General features: G+C 41.1%; 2 protein-coding genes, 1 long non-coding RNA gene and 2 other non-coding genes across 13 annotated transcripts in view; 2 read left to right on the forward strand and 3 right to left on the reverse strand.

Moving 5' to 3' along the window:
- Window positions 1-13,630, forward strand: part of TEX2 (testis expressed 2) — a 44,961-nt gene extending 31,331 nt beyond the window's left edge. For all 6 annotated transcript variants that reach the window (XM_042032267.1, XM_042032266.1, XM_042032265.1 and 3 more), the window contains 6 exons: window positions 1,377-1,476; window positions 4,459-4,591; window positions 8,230-8,352; window positions 10,264-10,473; window positions 10,700-10,820; window positions 11,634-13,630. In XM_042032267.1, coding sequence (XP_041888201.1) covers window positions 1,377-1,476; window positions 4,459-4,591; window positions 8,230-8,352; window positions 10,264-10,473; window positions 10,700-10,820; window positions 11,634-11,756 — 810 coding nt within the window. In that variant the 3' untranslated portion in view covers window positions 11,757-13,630. The remainder of the gene's footprint in view (window positions 1-1,376; window positions 1,477-4,458; window positions 4,592-8,229; window positions 8,353-10,263; window positions 10,474-10,699; window positions 10,821-11,633) is intronic.
- Window positions 13,622-16,751, reverse strand: LOC121666585. The gene is made up of 2 exons (XR_006016705.1): window positions 14,898-16,751; window positions 13,622-14,699 (listed from the first exon to the last, which is right to left on the reverse strand). It is a non-coding gene; the product is annotated as an uncharacterized LOC121666585 (long non-coding RNA).
- Window positions 14,482-14,611, reverse strand: LOC121666790. Its single transcript, XR_006016802.1, has one exon. It is a non-coding gene; the product is annotated as a small nucleolar RNA SNORA76 (small nucleolar RNA).
- On the reverse strand, window positions 14,779-14,841 carry LOC121666788. Its single transcript, XR_006016799.1, has one exon. It is a non-coding gene; the product is annotated as a small nucleolar RNA SNORD104 (small nucleolar RNA).
- The window catches only part of ERN1 (endoplasmic reticulum to nucleus signaling 1), a 32,813-nt gene continuing 26,158 nt past the window's right edge, over window positions 16,241-22,895 (forward strand). For 2 of the 4 annotated variants that reach the window (XM_042032271.1, XM_042032273.1), the window contains exon 1: window positions 16,241-16,350. In XM_042032271.1, the coding sequence (XP_041888205.1) occupies window positions 16,332-16,350 (19 nt within the window). In that variant the 5' untranslated portion in view covers window positions 16,241-16,331. Of the gene's footprint in view, window positions 16,351-16,757; window positions 16,900-22,895 lie in introns of those variants that run through there. The other 2 variants (XM_042032270.1, XM_042032272.1) reach the window with 1 other exon arrangement.

A 22,895-nucleotide genomic window follows, 5' to 3' on the forward strand; every position in this document is an offset into this window, starting at 1 on the left:
ATACACTCCTTGTAAAGGAAATGAAACACATGATCTTTGAGTTTTAAAATGGTACAAGGAAGACTTATTTCACACTTATATGTAAAAGACAATAAATGTGCTACAGAATTCCAGTTCAGTTTCTGATGGATCTCAGCATGTTAACTTTGCTGCTTCTGTTTAAAATGAACTACAGCTGGATTAGCTAATCGTATCTGTCAAATTTTTATGTAAAAATTAGAAGTATTACTGTACTTACATTAGGGATAAATAGAACTGCATATAAATGAGGAAATCTGCTTTGGGAAATAGTGGATTGCTTTTAAGGTGGAGGACGTCAGGGAACCAGAACTGTAATGTGTTCCTGTTAACTTCAGACATAAACTACTTTCAGGAGAAGTGGGAGCAATAGTTACAGGAAAAACTCTGTGGGGTGACAGGACACAGCTTCCATTAGCTGCACCACCTCAAGGGTGAGGGGAGGAGTGATGCTTTTGAGTGACTTCTCCATCTTCCCCTTGCCTTCCTGTAACCCTTCTGAACAGCAGTTCATCACAGGCCTTCAGCTCCTAGTGTTTGGGGAGGAGTTCACCTGTTCCTAAAGGCAAAGGAAGTTGTTGCCTTGCTGACCAAACCTAAAGGCAAAGGAAGTTGTTGTTTTGCTGACAAAAGCTCAGAAATTTAGCTGCCAGCACCAGCTGTGAGACAGTGGTGCCTTTGCTCTGGGAAATAACCAGTAGCCTAATTCTGCCCTGTCTGCTTCCACAGTTGTGACAGCAGAGTACCCAGACATCTCATTGGAAACATTTTAAGTGGAAAGACTGGGAATGGGGACTGTGGATGTATTTTTGATGCGTTAAAGCAGTGTCTGTTCACAGGAGATATATTTTCTATCAATTAGAAATATTTAAGTGAATAGATACCCAAATCATCATGATTCTGTGCCTCTATTTTACTAAAACAATTACACAGATTTAAAATGTAATGTTCTGTGAAAGAATTTGCCAAAGATAAGCTGAGACGTTGATAAAACCAATGATAAAATATGTGACTGAAGTTAAAATTCAAAGAAGTCTTTGATTTTTATTCACAGTGAAATAGGATTTACACTTAATTCTTGAGTTTTTTTACATACTTTGACTAAAAAGCATGCTGGAAGTTTAAGGTCAGCATCTTAACTTCAATACAGATGCCCAATCTCTCCCTAAAAAGTTTTTAAACTGGAAACGGTGAAATTCTAGAATAGTAAGAAATTTGTGTAATTATGTTCGTGTTCTTTCACTGGTGGCACTTCAGCTCAGTCTTAATGACCTTAAGTTTAATGACCTTTCTTCTCTCAGGAAACTGGTATTTAGTTCCATGACATGTATTTGACTTCTTATATTCTGTCCTTTTAGCTGCCCTACTTCATGAATGAGCTGACTCTGACTGAGCTTGACATGGGGATAGCAGTGCCCAAGATCCTTCAAGCCTTCAAACCTTCTATTGATCACAGAGGTAAAATACAAAAAGCCTTCTGGTTTTGCCTTTGTATCTGTGGAGAACAGAATTTTGATCTGTTTATCTTGTGGATGTTTTAGGTACATTTAATAAGAGCTTTTTCTGAGATACTCAGGGGTCTTTATCTCAGGCTTGGTGTAAATGTAATTCTGTATATATGGAATTGTGATTGTGTCTTTCCATAGGAAATAATTACTGAACTAAACTAAAATTTGCATGCAACGGAGATGCAGACTTTAATACTAAAAACTTCGTGCCACGCAAATCACTGACTAAAAGCATGAGGATAGTAAGTGCTAACCTTTCCCTCATAAAACTGAATGAAACAGACTTTGGGGAATTATTAAAATCTTCTTGGATGTACATTAGTTAATGCTGCCTGTTGTATCCAAATGCTATTGTTTGCCTTTATCTGCTTGAGACTTGCAACTCTTTGGGGAAAAGCCTTATCTATAAAACACTGGGTACTTTGCTCTCAACTTTTCCAAAGAATATTTTCCACTGAGCTTTATAAACAAAGCATGTTTGGAAAGGGAGAACTGTTTTGTTGTCATGAGGAACAAAATCTGTCTTTTTCAGAGAAATAATAATTGAATAGATGGAATAGGTGGAGTGCAGTCAGTATTTGGGGAACTAAAACATATTGCTGCTTCTTGCCTTATGCTTCCTGTGTGGGACAGCAGGTTCTTCACAGTACTTAAGAAGTCCTCCAGTGTTCTCAGTAGAGTGGCTGCACCACTGGTAGAAGTTTTATTTTGAGTTAGGGAACAAAGGAAAACTTTAAAAAATCTTTACATGTGTGTTTCTTGTTAAGTGATTTCATGGTTTCTTTTTAATCAGGCTTTCCTTTCAGGGTTCTTTTCAGTGTGTTTCCCTTTGCCTTGATTTAAACATTTTTTGAATTCTATCTCTGTTCTTGTAACTTTTGTAACCAAAGACTGTAGTTGTAAGTCATGAGATGGGATTTAGGAGACTGAACACTTGGCTTCAAGTAATTACTGAAACAGCAGTGAGATCAATTAGTTCCTTCAGTTTCTTGTTCAGTTAAACTGTGACAAGCAAACATTTATGGTAGGATTTCTAATCATTTTGACTTCTTCCATACTGTTGAATGACATGTGAACTCTTTAGAGTTTTTAAGAGTGAATAGAGTTTGCAGTGAATAATTACTGGAAGAACTGGTTCTCTTATTATATTAAAAGGGTATAAACAAGGGGATGATAATTGGAAATGCTTGTTTTCAATAAATAACAATAAATGTATTTCTTGGTAGGTTGATCTATGGATAAACGACTTGGTTTATTGGGGAATATGGGGAAAAAAACCCCTAAAGTTTCAGGGCAGTATCCAGAATGAACACTTTTAAGTTTCGGGTTTTTTTAAATAAGTGTTTGAGGTAGCCTTTTTGAGGCTTTATTGCCGTTACTAGTTGTGATGTGCTTTGTTTCATTCTTACTCTTTTTTACCAGTGCTTGGTTACAAGGAAAATACTTTTTTTACTATATGCCTTCTCAAAATAACTAAATTTGTTAACAGACAATGTTAGAAAAAGATCTTGTTTCTGGTAATACAGTCCTGCTTGGGTGACAGCATATGCTATAGCTTTTACTGTAATTCTGTCAAGGCTAGGCAACCAGAAGATGGAATAAATTATACCATCTGCCCAGTTCTTCACTCCTCTCCGTCCCTTTTCCCCCCTGGAAAAAGCATATGAACATTTTCTGGTCAGAAGGAATTTTCCCTCTCAGTAATGGCATCCTTTGCTTAATTTGATCTACTGTTAAAATAACATTGATGATTGAATCCTGCTGGCTCACTGATTATCCAAAAAGTCTGTGTAGCTGTTGTCTTGTTTTTTATGATCTTACTGATCTACTGTAAAGAGGAGAAATCTTTATAAGCTTGTGTTTGAGTTCGTGTTTTGTTTTTAGAATAGTGTTAGAAAAACTGTGATGGAAAAGAGTTATTTGGGTTAGTAAAGCACCAGCTTGCCTTCATCCTGCTTCCAGCATGTAACCTCACAGGGTGTCAGTGACTAGGTCTTCGGGAGCTGCCTGTATTTCTGTTATCACAAATGGGTGGGATTATGATATGGATATGTTTTTGCAGAAAAGAAAACAGTAGTTCTTTAACTGATAAAGTGTGACTTTTCCAGATCAATAAAACACAAAGAGTAGTTACTATTTGTCCTGGTTTCAGTTTTATTCACCATTAATTGCTTCCAAATAAGTAAATAAAAGTGGAATGGGTCAGTAGTTGATGTGCCGGGTACTGGTGAGGGAATGTTTTGTGCAGCTGCAGTATCTGGAAAAGGAAGATACATAATCTCTGTTTAGTGGCATCTGTGTTCCAATCTCTGGATCACAAATACCTACAGCTTTGGTGCAGGGTGTCACTTAAAAGGCACGAGCTAATCTTAAAGTATTCCCAAGGCAATTCTTTTGGAGACTGCAAAAAGCAAATAGTTGGCACAGACAATAGGATTTAACTTAATATTGCATGTCTAGAATTGTCTAAGTAATGACCCTGTTTACTGTGAATCATAAAAGAATGCCTGTAGCTCAGTTACTGAGGGAACCTTGTCACAGTTCTTCAGTATACCACTGGCAAAACAAGAGGCTGCAGGCTGTGCTGTGAGAGAAGCAATATTGCTCTGGGATTTTAAGTTGTGCTTCACTTGGACAGCATCAGTGATGTAGAGGAGTGTCCCCATTACAGGTTGGCTTGGAGCAATGCTGTAAATAGTTTCGAAGTGAATCCCGGATGGTATTCTATTTCCTTTATCTCATTTCAGATCTCTTAAGCAGTTTAGGTGTGTGTAAATCACCGTAATTTTTTTTTAGACCATTAGCTGTACTCACCGCTCTCTTTCAGTGTGTCTTGGATTTGTATCTGGCTTTGTTCCATGAGCTTAATGTGATCAGAAAGCTTGTTTTGTGATTGCTCTTAAAGTGGCATATTTTCTGTTGTTTATTCTAGGACTATGGATTGATTTGGAAATGTACTACAATGGATCTTTTCTAATGACCCTAGAGACCAAGATGAACTTGACCAAACTTGGTAAAGAGCCTCTTGGTGAAGCACTTAAGGTTGGCGAGATTGGCAAGGAAGGGTAAGGGACGGCAGTGGTGCTTTCATTGTGAAAAGCTGGGATTTTCCTTGTACATTTGCAGCTCTGGCTCTGCAGTAGATTGAAGGGAGTTTTGGGGATGTTTCATACAAGTGGGTGTGGAACATGGCTTTTCCGTGCAACTTTATTGTTTGGTTGCACTATTGAGAATCATCTTAATAAAAGGCTTCTGTGGTACAATTATCTTTTATATATATTTCAGTAGGATTTTAAAATGTCCTGTGACTAAAATTTAGTTTTGTCTTATGCATGATTTGGGGTTTAGCCAGATAAAACTCAGATACTGGAAATACATACATGCAGAAATAGACACATGTAACAGGCTACTGCTGCATGGTACAGCTACAACTGGAAAACATGAAGTAGTATACAATATGGGAGGTAAATAGACTCTAACTGTTATGTAAAGACTTTTTCAATAGCTTTTTTGCATTGTGGGAGTAATCGCTTTCCTGCTTTAGTCTTTATTTTTCCTCATAGCCATCTTCTGTTTGCCTGCTATGTCTAAGTGAAATGCCTTATGTAGATGAACTAATTAGAAAACACCATACAGTGACTTACCTCCTTTGTATTTGTGCTTTCCCTCTCATTTTTGCGATGTTTCAATGTCACCCATCTGTCCACTTGTGTTAATCTAGTGAGTGGCACCTCTCAAATACCCATCCCTGGATGGATCCACTCCCAGCTGTGGAGTGTCCATTTTTCTGGTGCTGTATTCTCTTTGTACTTAAGAAATCTGCAGTCCCTGAACAGTAGGTGGTCTCTGATTTAATAGACAACCACTGCCTACAAATCAAGAAAATAGTCTCTAAATCTGGCCATTTGTTTAGCTATGAACAAAATGGTGTGGTCTTTCACAATTAAGATACTAGATGCTTTGTATACTCATGTCGTAGCTCTGACCATTTATTCTGAGATATCTTGAAGTGATACTTACAGCAGCACTATATTTCAGTGCAGTCATGACAAGAAAATAAATGTGAAAAAAACTAATGGCTGAATGATCTCATACACTGGTCAAAATTCAGAGGATTTAAAATCAACCTAGATTCTTGTTGTCACTGCTTGAAATAAATACTTCTCAATTTACATCAGTATAACTGGTAGGTGTGAATTTTTCAAAATCCCTTTAATCCTGCCTGCCCAAAAAATGGGGGATAGAGGAGGAAATGTCTATACAAATCAAATTCTTGCTTTTCTTCCCCACCCCTTCAGGATTTTCTTTGTGTATTTTCATATCTGTTCAGTGCAGGAACAGCCTCAGAAATAATTAGTGAACACACTGGTTTCATATTTAAAAATCAGGTTGCTGCTGGCTGAGCAATAGGCCCCCCAGCAAGGCAGATTTAACTGCCTGTAGCCAAGCAACCGATTACTTGAAGGTATCAGCATTAACTGCATTGCTCCCTGCACAGGGCCTGGGATGTTTCAAAGCTCAGGACCAGGTACCAGCTTTACATAAAGAGCGGTCTAATGTATTCTAGTTTGGGTGAGGGTTTTTTGGTTACTTGTTTGTTTGGTTTTTTTCCTTAAACAAAATGGATATTAAATAAATTGAGGACTGAAGAGTATAGAACAGTTTGATTCTCATCTATGCATTCCAATGCGTTAGTTAATTTTAATTCTACTGGCTTTTTAAATTATCAGTTGACAATTGCTGTGACAAATCAAATTACTCTGCATGTGTTTGCATCCATGGTCATGTTGTCAGTAAGTGATGTGTGTTGATTGCTGAGCTCATTTCTGGCCCTTAAGAGCTCAGAACAAACCATCTCTTGAGATGCAGTAACCACAAAGTGGTGTGAGAAAGGCACTTACTCATCCAGAGAGAGGAGGCGGGGGGAAACAGCTCTGGGGTTTAACTGTCTGTGGCTGTTGTCAGTGTAAAGCGAGACAAATGGGTCACTGTTGCACTTGCTGTTTGAAATAGAAGTGAAGTGTGCTGAGACACAGTCTGGTAATGCTGTCTTGCATGCCCTCTCAGGAAGATGCTGCTCTCAGAAAGGGTGGGAAACTGTTTAATTGCCAATTTTATAAAATTAATACATTACAGATTCTGCTAAACAGGAGATGAGGCAAAAGCAGGCAGGTTAACTCAAAGTTATTGCGGCTTCTTACCCCATCAGTCCTTTTGGCTGTGTTGAACCACATAAAAACAAACTGACAAATGGCAATTCATAAAATATTGTGCAATCTTTACAGGAACAATACAGTAGCTCCAAAGTGATTTTTTTTTTTCTGCCAATGTTTGTGCCATATAAATGGTCCATTGTATACAGAGCTCCCCTGAAATCTCACTCAAGCTTATTTATTGTTGCTTTGTTTAATGCGAGGAAATCCTGTGGCCTGACCCACTTGGTGCTTGTGAGGCACTTCAGAGGACCCCTATAACCAGGAAATAAAAAACTTCCTTATAAGAAGGTGACACCTTTGAAAGCCCTGAGAATGCCCTGGGCATGCTTTGAGTTGGGTGCTACAGCGTGCACAGAAAAGAGAAGTGAGGTCACACCCTGGTACAAAACGTGTAGTTTGAATCTGACCTAAAACTGAATTTCTGTGAGAAACAGCTCCAGTGTTGCTATTTGGGCCAGTGACAGGCACCACCCGCCACCCCCACATCCTCAAGGAGGTGGCTCAGTTTGCTTTGCTCCTTCACTCCTCTGCACATACAAAATGGTGCTCTGGATAGGAAGAGGTTTGTGATTCTAATCCCGTAGCCTGGGTAGGAAGTTCTTCAGTGTAGACAGGACCTGGGATCACTGCTCCAGTTGGGAAGGAGTTGCACCTGACCTGTCCCTTTACATCAGGACTTCATGCAGCAACTACCAGTTTGTTCTGTGTACAGAATAACAGGCAGTGGCCTCAGTCCATGCCCTGCGTGAGGCTATTAATGCTTCAAAAACATTTCCAAGAACACACATGCACACAAAAAGAAAGAAGACACAGCTATAAACTGTATTCTGAACGTGCTGTAGAGTATTACAGTCCTGGGTATAGTCCCTAGGGTGAAAGCCATGTGCTTGTGAAGCCCGTGTTGTGTAACTCCTTCAAGCTCTTGCATTCAGTGAGATCTGTTAATACTAAAGTGTATCCACTGTATCCTTCTCTGATTTAAATCTGTTTAAAAGATTTGAAATTTTTCTTGTGATTGTGTACATAAATTCTTCCACAGTTTAAGTCTAGGAATTAGTTACTACTGTGTGGTATTTTGTACCCAAAGGGCAGCACTTATTACTTTACTTTTTTCCCCATGGCATTCAAACAAAATGACTTGTCCAACCCTAATTCTGCTCAAATAATGGAAAACCACGAGCAGCAACAGAGATGCTTCCAAATGTATTTTGAATAATCTCCACGTTTGATTTGAATTTGTAGAATAGCCACCCCCATGCCAGCCTCTTTCATGAAGGATTATGTTCCACTGGGGAAAACAGATTTTCTGTTTTGAAAGCTGATTCTGACAGACTGACTTGAGAGTGGGTTTGATTTTGTTCTTTTAGATAGCATTTATAGAAGAGGGGAGGGGACAGTTCAGAGACCTGTAATGTTAGCCAAAGCTGTACAGTATGAATAGCTATTTAAGGATATTACATTTGACCTGGAAAATTGCATTGTTTCAGTTTCAGGCCAAGGGCATATTGTCTTGCAGACAGCGATGAGGAATCCTCCAGCGCTGGGTCTTCAGAGGAAGATGATGCTCCTGAGCTGGCAGGAGAGAAGCAGGTGACCCCAGGAGGAGAAGGGTGAGATGTTTGTTAATCCTTCCCTCCTCCCACACCTGATATCTGGTGCCAGTCCTGTGATGCACTTTGTCCCCCAGGATGGCAGAGTGTGAGTATATCCAAGCAATGAAGCAACCCCAGTTGCCCATTTCCAGGGCAGAGGGCAGCAGTGGAGCCCTGTTCACCCCAGCCCTGCAGGGACTGCTCCAAGCTCCACTGGGCACCTTCCAGTCCCTTCACTACTGGATTGCTGGGAGGCCAGAGAAGTTCTGGGGACTTTCACCAGCATGTCCTGCCTGGTAGCAGAGCCAAGAACAGGATTTTGTGTGAAAACTTGAAACCCTCTCTATGCAGTATTATCCCTGCACTGATCCTGCCGATCCTTTATTTCCAGTGTTCCATTTTCTTTTCTTTAAGAAAACAACTGTTACTCAAGCCTATTTTTCTTGCTCAGTTTTGTGTTAGGTTTTTTTTTTCTCCTTGAGGACTTCATGTGTCTGCGCTGTGCAATACTGCCCTCTGATGCTGTGGACAGATTTCAAAGAAAATTTCCCAACATCAGCGATGTCACATCATTCCTTGTTTCGGTTGCTGTTCTGATTTTTTGCTTTCTGCATCTGATTGCAATTGTACCATGCAATGAGAAAACTGTAGTCAGCCCAGAATGTCTGAGACAATCACAATGTTTTCTATGTCTGAACATATCTAAGTGATTTTTACAGTGAATGTACCAGAAGACTCATGACTTATTCAAAATGTTCCAGGGAATTTTAGCGTTTTACTCCTAAACGCTTTTGAAAATTGTGTGAAGAGTTGTTTGAATTACTGCAGTTGATGCATTTCATATCTTCTGCAAATTCATAGATCATGTACAGAATTCTTTATCAAGAGGACAAAGAGAGAACACGAAGAATCTTAATGTAAAATACTGAAAACATTTTCTTACATCTTATTATTAAAAATCTGCATTACTACCACTATAAAATCTGATGAGAGAGTAACTTCTTTCTCTGGGTAAAGATACAGCTAGTATAACATCCCATAATTGAAATTTATTTACCCTTTTTATATCAGCTGAACATTTTTTTCTCCTGTGTCATGCTAAGGACAAAACTCTGTAAGTCTGTGTAAGAATGATAATATTTTTTCCCTGGATAGGAAAATGTCATTTCCTTAGGAAGATTATCTCTGCTACATAACACAAGAGCCACAATTAGACATGATATAGTGTGTGGAAAATACCAAATGTGCTATTTTTGGAGTGTATATTTCCAACATGAGATAGGGGTGAGAAAAAACATTCAGTCCTTAAAGCATCTGTTTCAAAAGCCAGGAATGCTGTCTGACAATTGCCAGGAAAAGCCCACTTTTTGCAGTCATAGTTAACCATTTTTGGAATATCATTCCACCCACTGCCAAAACCGTTTTCCTCCTCTTTTTCAGCATCCTTATACTCGAAAATGCTACGGTTTTTAAGGTTAAAATTTTAAGGTTAAAATTAAAAACTTTTTGTTCAGCGCACACAGTTAAATAATTAGACACAATGGTTGGGCCTTCTATGCTGATGATTCGTGCAAGTCTTAGTGCATCAGTGTCTCGACAATTTTTTTGGAATGGTAGTAGACAAGTAGTTACTTCTCATGCCAGCTTGCTGGCATAAATGATATAAGTGTATTTGCAGTTTTAAAAAATGCTGCGTTTCCAGTGCCATCTGGGAAGGAGTGTTCAGACTGAACAGAGTTTCTGCCAGACACTTGTAGCTGCCAGACTACAGCTGCTGGGTGCAGGCTCTGGGATGTACTGCTTGGCCAAGTATCTGTTCAGAATTTTTGTATCAAAAGCTTCAATGATTGAATAGAAAATCCATGTCTGTCTTAGCAAATAGGTTTAAGAAAGTTATCTTGATATCCTTTTTCTATTCTCTATGTAAAGGTATGTTGGAGGACATCGGACAAGTAAAATCATGAGAATTGTGGATAAAATTACGAAGTCAAAATACTTTCAGAAAGCAACAGAGACTGAGTTTATTAAGAAGAAAATTGAAGAGGTCTCCAATACTCCATTGCTGCTAACAGTTGAAGTACAGGAGTGCAGAGGAACACTAGTGATTAACATTCCACCTCCACCCACTGACAGAATATGGTAAGAGGAGCTCAGAGCAGAGCTGGGCAATGTTTCAGGTGTGCTACCCGAGGGGTTGCAGCTAAGAAAAAAGGTAAAGCCTGGCTCAAGTGGGTTCTGGGCAAGGTGCAATACAAATTAGTTGTAACTGAGGTCAGAACTATTATTAAGAGAAAATTGTTACAGGTTTAAGTACTTGATTTGCTGGGGTGTCTGTAATAAATCCTGCTCTGTGTTCTCTCCCAAGGTACGGCTTCCAAAGGCCTCCCTACCTGGAGTTAAAAGCGCGGCCAAAACTTGGTGAGAGAGAAGTGACTCTGGTTCATGTAACAGACTGGATAGCAAGGAAACTGGAACAGGAGTTCCAGGTGTGTTTCCTTTACATTTGCCTTTCCTTGATGATACTCATTAACCCCAGTTAAAGGGGTGAGGTGTTTAATTTTCACATGTCCCGTATTTAATGTATAACTAGTCATGTCGTCCACTGCTCCCAGTCAGTGGGATGGATGTTGAGAACTTAGTTGAAACTGACTGCTGGGATGGTCTCAAGATTCTGTGTAGCCCTGGGTGGAAATCTGTTTTAGAGATGAAAACGACATTTCTTTGAAATAGGTACCGTGGTAAAATTTGTAGTACTCAAATAAGAACATGATCCTATATATTCTTAGATGATAGAGGGCCAAACTGTTGCCTAAAATTAAGAACAGATAAGGCACTACTTCCTCTTACTACTTCCTTTAAAGTAATTTTTTAAAAATCACGTTGACCACAGTGCAAAAAGGAAAAAGCCCCCTCCAAATACGTGTAGGATAGGAATAGTGACCAGCTTGATTCTGGACTCCAACTTATACAATCAAGCAGAAATCAAAACCAGTTATTTTACTAAAAGTGCAGTTTGAAAGTATATGGATGGGTAAGAGCTGAGAAAGCAATTAGGAAAAGTTGGTGATGTTTCCTGTAGTGCCATTTTAATTGAATGAATATTCGTATTTCTGAGTTTCATTTACAACTGTAACACCACAAAATGGCTTCAGTTAATGGGCACCGCACTGACTCAAACAACACTGAGCTCAAGAACCTTTTATCTGTAAATTTGTTGCATTTTTTAAACTAAAATTGGAAAACTAAGGTTTCAAGTGACATATGAAATGTAACTTGATTTAATTGCATCTTTTTCCCAGAAAATCTTTGTCATGCCAAACATGGATGATGTCTATATTCCTTTAATGCACTCAGCCATGGATCCCCGCTCCTCCACATGCCTTCCTCAAGATCTGAGCACAGAGGCCTCTGATCAGCCATGACATGTGAAGACTCTTGCAGTTTACAGTATTATAAAAGTTTCTCTCATGGTTCTATAAACTGTGCTGTAGTTCTCATCCTTAACTTGTGCCACTCTCCCCCCTCCCAAGGACTGCCTATCCCTGCTCCTGTGTGCTCACTTGCCTGGTTATTGTTCCCATGTACTTCAGCTACATGAAGTTCCATTCCATTAAGCCGTTGATTTATTTTTGTACTGGCTGCCATCAGGATTTTAACTGGGAGGCTGAGGTGACCTGTTCTTGGGGGGAGGGAGGAGGAACTCAAATGTAATAGATCAAGGAGCTTGTCAATGCACCTTTAGTTCAGCTTGTTTTCATGCTCTGTTAATACGCATTAAAGCATTGAAAAGTTGTGTGGCAGCAAAAGGAACTGCATGCCAAATGGGAAAAATCCTAAATAAGGAATTAATTTATGAAACTGGAAGAATATTTTTCTTTCTCAGGCAGTTGGAGGTGTAGAATGAACTGTTTTATGTTCTTTCACTTCTGCAGTCAATAGCTTGTGTCAAGCAATCAAAATATGAAATGCTTTCAGGATAAAAGAATGTAAATTGGATGTATAGGTAATATTGTGATTCAGTGTGCTATATACACATTACTTTTTTTCATACAGAAATTGTGCTTTTTTTGGGAAGCAAGTAGCCATAGAACACACAACTATCAACGAAGGTGGGACTGTCAGATTTTTGTAAATGAGGAAAAAAAGTTGGTAAAGCCATGAGACCAAACCATAGCAAGCCGCCTTATAGTGAGGTACAATCACCTTGGTTCCTGATTAATTCTGAATGTTTATAAAGACATGAGCACACACACCAAGTGTCAACACTGCACATCTCCAGAAGTAGTAACCTAACTGTGCATAGAGGCTCTTGCTGTGATGGAACACCAAGTTCTGACAGGAGTTTGTTGCTGTGAGTCTTTTCCATTGCACTGTGTTTACACCCAAAGCATGGGCCCGAATCCTCAGTTACAGCCCAACGTGACATCACCTGGTGCTCATGGAAGCAGCTGTGGCTGAGATTTTGACCCCTATGCATTGGTTTCTTGGACTTTGTGGCATAGGAATTCAAGCATTGCAGTTGTTTGAGCCGATCATGATTAAAGACTCTTTCTGCTAATTAGTGGCCAAAACTAAAGGGGAAGGGGGAACTAGCTTTTATTTCTGTCAGGTGTAATGAATCAAGGCTAAATGTATGCAGTAAATTCAAGGCTTGAACACTACATATCCACTCCTTAACACAGGTTATTTTTCTGATACTCAGTGTTGCCAACTATTCATGGATGTCAGAAAATGTTTTAGTTTACAAAGAAGGTGAGTTTTGGCTCTCCTTCTGTAATTTTTTTTTTTTAAGTAATTTTTAAAGAAATTTTTTGTATGTTGTGTGGTCACATTTGATGTAAATCAAGATTTCCATGTATAACTTGATGATTTACCATCTCTAAAAGAAACTATTATATTGAAGGTTTTTTAAACAGCACCTTGCCTGAAACAAATTAGCATTTAATATATTTAAAATTAATTCTATATTTGAACACCTATTTTGGTTACCTTTAATTGAAATATTAGTAGTTATATTTGTTACCTGAACTCCTCCTTGACCATTCCAGGCTGTGTATATTCTGGGGTTTGCTGATTCTGTAGGCATTATTTGCCTTTCATGAAGTCTGCATGTCTTGTACACAGGTCTTTTATATGAGTTAATTTATATGTGCAATAACTGAAGTCAAAGGACGAGATGCACTAACGTGTAAACAGATTTAGACTTATGTAATAAGACTCATATTGCACTTCATAAACTGTGGGTAACTACACTCTGCTTGGTTTTATTAAATAAATTTATCCCATGTCGAACAAATCAGTAAATTTTATTTCTACAGCATTTAGCCACTATCTAGTGCAAGTTGTTTAAAAAACTTCAGAAAGGCAGCTTCCTAACATGAGCATGCCCTGTGCCTTATGGACTTTTATATACAGGTACTTGGTCATTGGGGCATATGACAGTTTCAGGGTTAACCAATGCCGAGCTTTAAAAGGAAAAGCTAAATTTAAGTTTTATTGTCATGAAACTAAGCTTCACCAAAGCAGTTAGTATTCATATGAGAACTATGCTTTAAAAACGTTTGCATAACTGGCAAAACTGAAAGGATTACCACCAGTTACAGAACAGAGCAGACATGCATCCACTTCTGCTACCCTGAAGAGTCTCTGTGAGGTTAATTATTCCTTAGTCTGCCTAGACTCTGCCCTACTCCTGGCATCCCTGTTGTTCAGATCTTTTGTATTTACAGAAAATGCTGTACTTCCTGGAATTAACACATCTAAGAAAGAGTGGCCCTTTAAAATGCTGCAGCTTAGTCATGGTAGTCAAATTCTCATTTTGTTTTGCACCATGTATGTACACAACCCCCAGCCCTGGATGCTCCAAGCTCATTCACCCAGCTGCTTTACTCCTGCAACAAGCTAGGCAGGAATCCCGGGACTTTTCTAACCATTTAAGTCCTTTTTACAACTGAATCCTGAACTACTTAAAACTACGGCCGTGGCGTCGGCTAGCTTGAGTCGCATGGAACCGACTCTGCTTTGGCCCCGACACCGCCCTCCCGTCAGGAACAGGCTCCTCCTTGCAGGAAGCGCAAGCAGCAGGATCCGGAGCAATGCGCGCCCCCCCGCCGCCGTATCCCCGGAAGGGTGACGCAAGCTCGCAAACAATGTCACTTGCTTTTAAAAGCGCCGCCCGGGTCGGGCCGAGCAGCGCCAGTTATTAACAAGCGCTTCGCTGTAGCACCGCTGCTTGGCCGGCGGCGGTAGGCGGGCACCGCCGGGTCAAAGGCAGTGCAGGCACGCGCGGAAGAACCAGCCGGACACGTTCTGGGTGACACAGCTTTATTTACCGCCGGTCCCGGCCGCCGGTCGCCGCACAAGCCCTGCAAAACACGGAGAGAAAAGGGGAGGTTATTGATGCGGTACACCGCGGCCGCCCCGCAGGGTGAACGCAGCCGGGACGCTCAGCAGTAGTTTTGCTTCATGCATGTCAGCAGTCTAACACGTGTCAAAAGACATCACCGCGGCCCGGCCTCACCGCCCGCCCGCTTGCCCGCTGCACTCCCCCCAAGCCTGCTCACCTCGCCAGCCACGCCGAAAGAGGCCCAGAATCCGCCGCGCTCTCCTTTATAGAACGTCCAGCCCCGCCCTCCTCGTCTCGCCCAATAGAATTGGAATCCGGGGACACGTGCTGATGCGGGTGTGGTTGCGCGCGAAGGTGGGCGGGGCTGCGCGAAGGCAGCGGGCGGGGCGCGCTGAGGCGGCGTCGGGAGGTCAAGCGGAAGGTCTGACGGACTGTGGTGGTCTCGTGTCGGGCCCGGCGTGTGAGGCAGCTTTTCGCCTTTTCAGGAGCAGTAATACTCCTTCTACTTTGCTCTAGCGTTTTGTTGCTGTGAAGAAATAGGGCTCAGTATTAAAAATATAAAAGCTCAGGCCCCGGTCAGATCTCTCCCCGTAGAGCGGGTGCTGGCTGAGGTGGTTCCTGAGGGGAGCAGCCAGGAGCAGAGTGCACTCACCAACGCTCGGCTCCCCTCCTACCTCAGCCGTTTTTAGTTATTTTTTCTGTCTCCTGTGAGGCTGTGGGAGACACTCGTGTGAATATAACTCCAGTTAGGATCTGGCACACTACAGCGTTTGTACAGCAACTGATAAATTCCTCCTGTAATGTAGCAGGCTGTTGCTGCCACAGCATACACAGTGTGTTTAGGGGTTTGCTTGTGCTCAGATGGTACAAATTCTTAAAAGTCAAGGCCACCATAAAGAAATGCATCGGAGAACTGGAATCACAGCAGGGTTTGCAGCTGCAGCATATTTTCATGTATTCTGACTTGCAGGTCAAGTCATCATTAGGTTAAGGCTCTGAGGCACAAGGTGGGATTGTTGGGGTGTCCTGTGCGGGAGTTGAACTCGATGATCCTCGTGGGTCCCTTCCAGGTCAGGATATTCTGTGATTCTGGGTAATTATTACATCTCCTGCCCACCATCAAAGGCAGGCTCACTGTGGGAGCTGGTGTGTGCGTATGGCATGCCCAGAATTCCATGTGCCCTGCAGCTCTATTAGTGATATCACTGTTAAAAATCAAACAATATGTACAAGGACAAAGTGGCTTTGTTATATAAATAGGTGGCTGAACACTGGGCCTTTGCCAGGCACTCTAAATTGACTCTCTTCTGTTTAAAGCTTCTTCCATTTGGTTCAATACCTTTTGTGTTTATTTTTACCTGTTCAGAAAAGCCTGGACCTGTTTTTTGTTTCAAAGGGGCGTGTTGGGGTTTTTTTTGCGTTTATTTAAGGCCTTGCAAGGCACAGGGTTAACAGTGAGTTTGTCAAAGGCAGGAGCTATGCCAAATAAATTTGGCCTGATCTGTTCTGAAAGTACAAAATCAGTAGGAAAACAAGAATCACAGAGTCATCAAGGTTGGAAGAGACCTTTAAGATCATCAAGTCCAAGCGTCCACACAGCACTGCCACTGTAGCCCCTAAACCATTAAATATCATCGACTGCCAGTTCCAGATGCCTCAAACACCTCCAGGTATGGTGGCTCCACCTCCCCTGGGCAGCCTCTTCCGTCGCCTGACCACCCAATTATTCCGGGCAGGGTGGTGCAGGGCGAGGGAGGCTACTGGTGCTGCCTGAATTTAGGTATTTTTTCATAAAAACAAAGCAGCAATAGCCAGCTGCCATCGCACCCCGCGGTTCCCCATGGGGCTGCCGGCCGAGCCGCGGCGCGGGCGGCGGGTCGGTCGGGGCGCACACGAACGGGGAGGCTCCGGCAGCGGCGGGAAGCTGCGGGGCATCGCTGGCCGCTCCCGGGCCCTCCGGCCCCGCAGTCCCCGGCCCGACGGCTGCCCAGGCGGTCCCTGAGCGCGGTCCCCGGCGCTGCCCGTCCGCCCGCGGCTGACGTGAGTGTCCCTGCCGGGCGGTCCCTGAGCCCGCCCCGCCCGCCGCGGGGAGCGCCTGGACGCGCCGCGCCGGAGGCAGCGCCGTGCGGGGGCAGCGGCCCTGCGGTGCAGCCATGGAGCCGCTCCGCCGCCCTCTCCTCAGCCTGGCCATGCTGCTGCTGCTCCCGCCGAGGCTCGCGGTAAGCCCGGGCCCGCTGGGCTGGGGAAGGGCAGGGGCGGCAGGGGCAGCCGGGACACGGGGAGGGCCGGGTGAGGGGAGCCGGGGGGCTCCCGCCGTGCTTAACGAAGGTTTGCCGGGGGTGCCCGCAGCCCGGAGGCGTCCGCCGAGCCAACACATCACCTGGTCCATTGTCGCTAATGCCGTGTGCCCTGTGTGCACAGGGCGAGGGGCTGCAGCCCCACAGCCTGACCCAGCCCCACAGCCGTGTACCTGCAGCTGTGCCCCACCTGGCATGAAACCTCGAAATATAAAAATACAGTTAATTTCCCACGAAGCAATTGTAAAAAGTGGCACAGAGAAACTTTTGAAACAGTAGTACAAATAAACTTTTGTAACCTGAAACTATGTAGATGGATCGGGAACCAGTGAGACATGCTAGAAGGTCTGCTCTGTCCCTTAATAAGTGGAGGGGTTTGTTTTCTTTCTGGAAAAAAACCCCCCACATATTGCATACGTGTTGATAACCAAATACAAGTGGCTGGCTACATACCCTCTATACTGTCATGGCATTTTGATCATTCTGTTTCCAGACCAAATGCAGCAATATGCATTAATGTACATGTGGTTGGTTGGGATCCAAAACCACAGTTTTAAATTCAAAGGTGAAAGACAAAGTGCACGACTCACTGCCCTACAAAACCTCTTAAGAAATAACCAGGTTGGTTATAAGGTATTGCAATAGGTGGAGCAATAAAAGTGCATGGAATAGGGAAACTGGTGCAAAGCAGATGGAATGCTGAGCAGATTATTTTTACAGAGGTAATAATTTTAAACAGTGTACTTTACTGTGGATGCTATCTGCTATGTGTGTACTGAGATGGATAGCTAACTTCAAAAATTCACTTCTGAAAGGTGCTCTTGTTTGCAGGTTCTCCAGATGAGGAGACAATGAAAAGGCCATCTGGTATTCACCGTTTCTATTATAGTCAAGTATAGCACAGGAAAGCTTTAGGTTATGTTCTTTGACTGATTGTTCATTGTTAGCTGAAAAAGCTAATATATATGTGTAATATGTGGAGTTCTAGTTCAGGTTAAGCAAAGCTGAAGGCTTTGTTTCTCACCTGGGATATAATAGCCCCACTCCCCTTCTTTAGAAGTAAAGTAAACACATTAGTAGTTAAGCTGGTAACATGCCTAGTGTTGTTACTTCATTAGGAAACTGAAAAAAATTAAATGCAGGCTGTTAACAAAAATTACTTTACAATCTTTACTGTAGAGTGCTAATGTGTTTGTCTTAGACTGGACTGCAAGGCTGGACTGATGTCTTTTCATGGTCCTCACAGGCCTGGGCTTCATATTTTGCAAGGAAAATACTGATTTGCAACTCATTAAGTTTTAAAAAGTCCTGAATAGGAAAACAAAGAAATATTTTTAAATACCTAAAATATTTTTTTAATCAACAGATTATTACTACATTTTATATCATTTTACTTGCATAGTCACAAAAAAGTAGACTCATGCCCTGGTAGAATTCAGCCCATTTTTTCTCTAGATTTCCCTCTTGCCTTGGTTTTCCTGCCCTGCCATCTCACCTCAGATCAGGGTCTGAGTTCTCCATTTCTGTTTATTTTCTTGGCTCTTACCCTGGTCTTTGTGCTCTTCTAGCTGTAGATCCTCACTGTGCCTTCCAAGTTCTAATCTATTCTGTACTTCAGTCCCTTTTCAGAACTAGTTTTCATTTCTGTGAACTTAGTCCCAGTCATCTCACCTGTGATTTACCCATTTAACTGTGGAAGCTTATTTAAAACTATTCATGTCACTTGAATAATAAATTCCCATGAAAAAGACTGACACACAATTCTCGGTGTTGAGGTTACTTAAAAACACGAGGTTGCCTAAAGATTTTGCATATTGTTTTTTTCTGTAGATTTCTCCTAAGAGCAGTGGTGGTGATCTGCTGTTCTGTAACTTCTTTGGCTGATAAAGGTACTCTTTGTTACCTAATATCCCAACTCTAATATTGTTTTTTTAGTTTGTATTAGTTATACAAGGTCTTCCTTTCCTGTCTGCTCTTTACAGAGAGGAAAATGCTGTTTCTTGCTATTTGGGTGACAGTTTACTGCTCCTGGAACTGCCCTCCAATGAATGGAAGCACATTAAAAAGGGTGGAATCTCAGAGCAGTAAGAAATGCAATAGAGCTGTCAGTAAATTACAGTTGCCATCAATATTACACAGTAATGATTTACAGCTCTCTTTGGAATGAAAAATCCCTTGTTTTCCTGAGCCCTGGGATGTTCCAAACTGTGCTTGTTTCTCTTTTAACGTGGAGTCAGTGCAACTCAAAAGTACCAACCTCCCTGGGATTAAAGTGGCATTTGGAACATGGGTCTGTCTCTTCCTGCAGCCAGTGGGACAGGTTTCAGTACTGGGTTACATGGTGTAGGCTGCACCTGACATGGAAAAACCCTGGCTTCACCCAGGTGTTGTTTCTTCTGGTGTGTTCTTTATCTCAGCGTGAGGTGTTTGGCCAGGGAACTGACAGGTGTGAAAACCCGTGGGAGACAGCAGGTTTACAGAGGATATGTTCAAGCACTGTGTTAACTAACACATGTTGTATTTTGAGTTGCAGATCTCCTTGGTTGCTCAAAAAAACAGTATAATAGGGTTTGGGGTTTTTTTTGGTGGGGGAGGGAAATGTAAATTTGTCTTGCACACTTAAAATTATCATGAACAACTCTCTCCTGGAGTATAAATTCATGTGTTTATAACCCAGCTCATTTGGGTTGTTGGTGTTCTTGTGGCTATTGAAATACATTTGGGTTTTACACAGTCAAATGTGAAAGCTCAGCAGGAAGTTCTTGGTGGAGAGACCACTCCAAGGTGATTCCAGGCAGAGAACAATTGGAGTAGACCTCTCATACTTCTCAGTTTTTTCTGTTGCAGGATGAATGGGTGTATGAATGAGAGCTCACTGAACTAGGTTACAGCGTGATGAGAAATGGCTAACAAAGACATGTTAGAATTTAGTTTAAGATTAAAACATCTGTACATTTGATTTCGCTTTCTAAAGAAGATAAAATGTATTTTTCGTCAACTCTCTTTCATATCTTAATTTCATTATCAGTTATACTGGAAAACTCCCCCTAGTAGTTTATTGAATTTTACAAGGACTTTCTCCACGGCCTGGTTTTATTATGCACAGGGAGTTTTAGTCTATAGCCTGGCAGCCTAGTGTAATGAGATAGCTGTCAAAACCAGGGTAATGATTCATAGGCTATGTGTGATGAATATGCCAAGTGCTTGCAGTGTGTGCTAATGTCTAAAAATATCTTCCTTTGCATCCTTACTGGTTTACCAGCTGTGGTTCCAGTAGCATAAATTACGGTATAGGCCTTTTGTTATTGTGAGGATAGTGTCTGGTGGTGTTAATGAAGTTGGCTTTTAATAGTTTTTTAGTAAAATCCAAAGGTACAGCCTGATGTATATGAGGCTAATTATGGAGTGAGGAATATAGGGTTTTTTTCCTTGAGTGATAATTTGTACCTTGTCACATTTTGGTTTGGTAAGCTAGGCATTATCAAAGAAAATAGAGGGCTGTTACAGTTAGCAAACCATCCATCCTTTATCATCTATCAGCCCAACACATTAATCTTGGTGCATATGTATTCCTACTTCAGACTCAGAAAAGAGAAAATTATTTCCCTGCTAAGACATGACACTGATTTGTTTACTCATGAGCACACAATTATTGCTATGAAATCAGTAACAGTTCTTGAAATCAGCACACACCATCACCCATCCTGGGTCACTGGAAGTGTTTTCCTGTTCTTTATTCATACTTGAAGAACCTCTCGTGGTATCACCCCCACTGCAAAACATATTTCTGGGTTGCAGAGCTGTAACCTCAAGGAACTCAGTGGCCTGGTTTTCTAACTGCTTTTTCCACTGACTTCAGTGGGATTCCTGTCTACATGATGACCTTCATTTCAAAAGTGGTGTTCTTAAGCAGATGAATTAATGGACAAAATTATTGCTGTGGGGATCTGTTTTCTGATTGCTTTGCTGACCCTTAGAAAAATTTGAGCTGTTGGGGTGAAAGAAGATGTTATCACCTTTGACACTGAACTGCACCGCACACACACCTTGTAGTTCTTGTTCTACAGCTTCCACTGACCTTTGCTTGATTGCTGGGTCCTTCAGGATTGTTTTATTTTGTTACTTGGATTTCTAAAACATTTTACCTAAAGATATGGCAGATCTAGACTGAGGAGAAGATTCTTATGCGAGACTTAACTAGTATATATAAAGTTACTTTCTTTTTCTATTAGATAGTATATTTCTATTCTAGCTTAAAAATGCTTTTTCTGTTTGGCCACAAATTTTAGGTTGTTATGGATTATTAGCAGTTAGCTTTAGGGCTTTTGTCAAATTTGAATCCAATGAGAGCTTGAAAATTTGTCTTTTGAATTAAATTAATAAAATGAATTCTAAAACAGTCCCCAAGTAATTTCAAAATACTGTAAATCCTTAACTTCATATTGCTGTTGATGTGGAAGATTGTTATGAGTACAGACTGTCAAGGCTGTTGAAGTTCTTACTGAATTCCAAGGAGGGTAGGTGTTAAAATAGATGCTGTTGCAGTTTCAGATGAAATGAAAGAAGAACTAAACCCGGTTTTCCTTCTATCTAATTTTCTTTGTTCACTAAATTAAGTTCTTTTTGCTTAGTTGTTTCATGTCCTGACATATTTATCTTGGAGTCAGTTGTTGTATCTCCTTAGAAATAAGATTGTAATGTGAAATAAAAGTCTCTTAAGAATTTGCATTGCGTCACAACAGTTGAGACCTCACCATTGCAGGGTGGGAGGACCGGATCTGTGTTACCAGTTTTTATAATCTGTCTCAGGACTGAGATTATGAAATCTTTTTGTGGTGGAGAAATCTCTTACATACTTCACACAAAAATGAAAACAAGTTTGTCTTGTACATACATATTTTTATAATTTTTGTAGCGTTTCAATGCAGTGCTAATCGCAGGCTTCAATTAATCCATTAACCAAGTAATTATAAAACTTTGTGTTCAAAATAAAATCTATTCAATGTTTGCAACTTTGATACTTCAATCTCTTGCTACTGATAAAAGTCATGAATAAAATCAAGAGAAAGCGTTTTTAATTTCTCAGTCTGGGTGAAACACAAGTAATTATTTTAAAATCTGTTCAATTTTGTATTTATTGCTTGATACAATTTGAAAGAATAAAACCTTGTTTCCATACTGTTATACTAACTCCCTAGCCTTTTCCAAGTGACTACCATAGATATTGAACAAAATAAATGTACAATATTGCATAGCTAAATCTGGAGTCATTGGGGTTTTTTTAAATTTAGGTCAAATCCTTCAGCAGGGTCAGTGTGCTACTGAGTTGGGTAATGTCAAGTGCATGATATCATGTGCTTTGAAAAGTATGAGTGAATGGAAGATTTTTAATAATGGCATTTTATGTATTTCATCTGTGTTCAAATACAAATGTAGAAGTAAGGTAACAACTAATGAAATCTGCCCTGTATTCAGTCTTTCCCCCAAAGGAGATGATATCTTCAACACACAGGGTTGCAGTGACCACATCAATGTGACTTTGATGGTTGAATATAAGAAAGCCTTTCAGAAGCAGTGAAACTTAAACATAGACCTAGTGGAGAGGTGAGGGAAAGCATCAGAAAAGCTGTGTATTCTACAGGGCAATGATGCATGTATGTGCCAGGATCTCCTTGTCAGAGAAATCCCAGTGCCTCTGTGCTGGTTTCTGGGTGTCAAATTCTCACCTGCAATTTAAAGGAACTTCAGTAGTTTTATTTTCCTGTCATTAACAGTTGTATTTTCTTGCTCAACTTACTCTGTTTCACTCTAGGTGCAGTTTCACTAAATCTGCCTCACAGTCAGATGGTTTTCAGCCCTGAAAGGTTGTGATAGTGGAGTGTGGGTCATATCTTCCCCCTCTGGTTGCAGAATCAGTG

The sequence above is a fragment of the Corvus kubaryi genome, unplaced genomic scaffold, assembly GCF_017639235.1.
Source record: "Corvus kubaryi isolate FWS band 111438036 unplaced genomic scaffold, C.kubaryi_AGA036_p1.0 37353, whole genome shotgun sequence".
Taxonomy (NCBI): domain Eukaryota; kingdom Metazoa; phylum Chordata; class Aves; order Passeriformes; family Corvidae; genus Corvus; species Corvus kubaryi.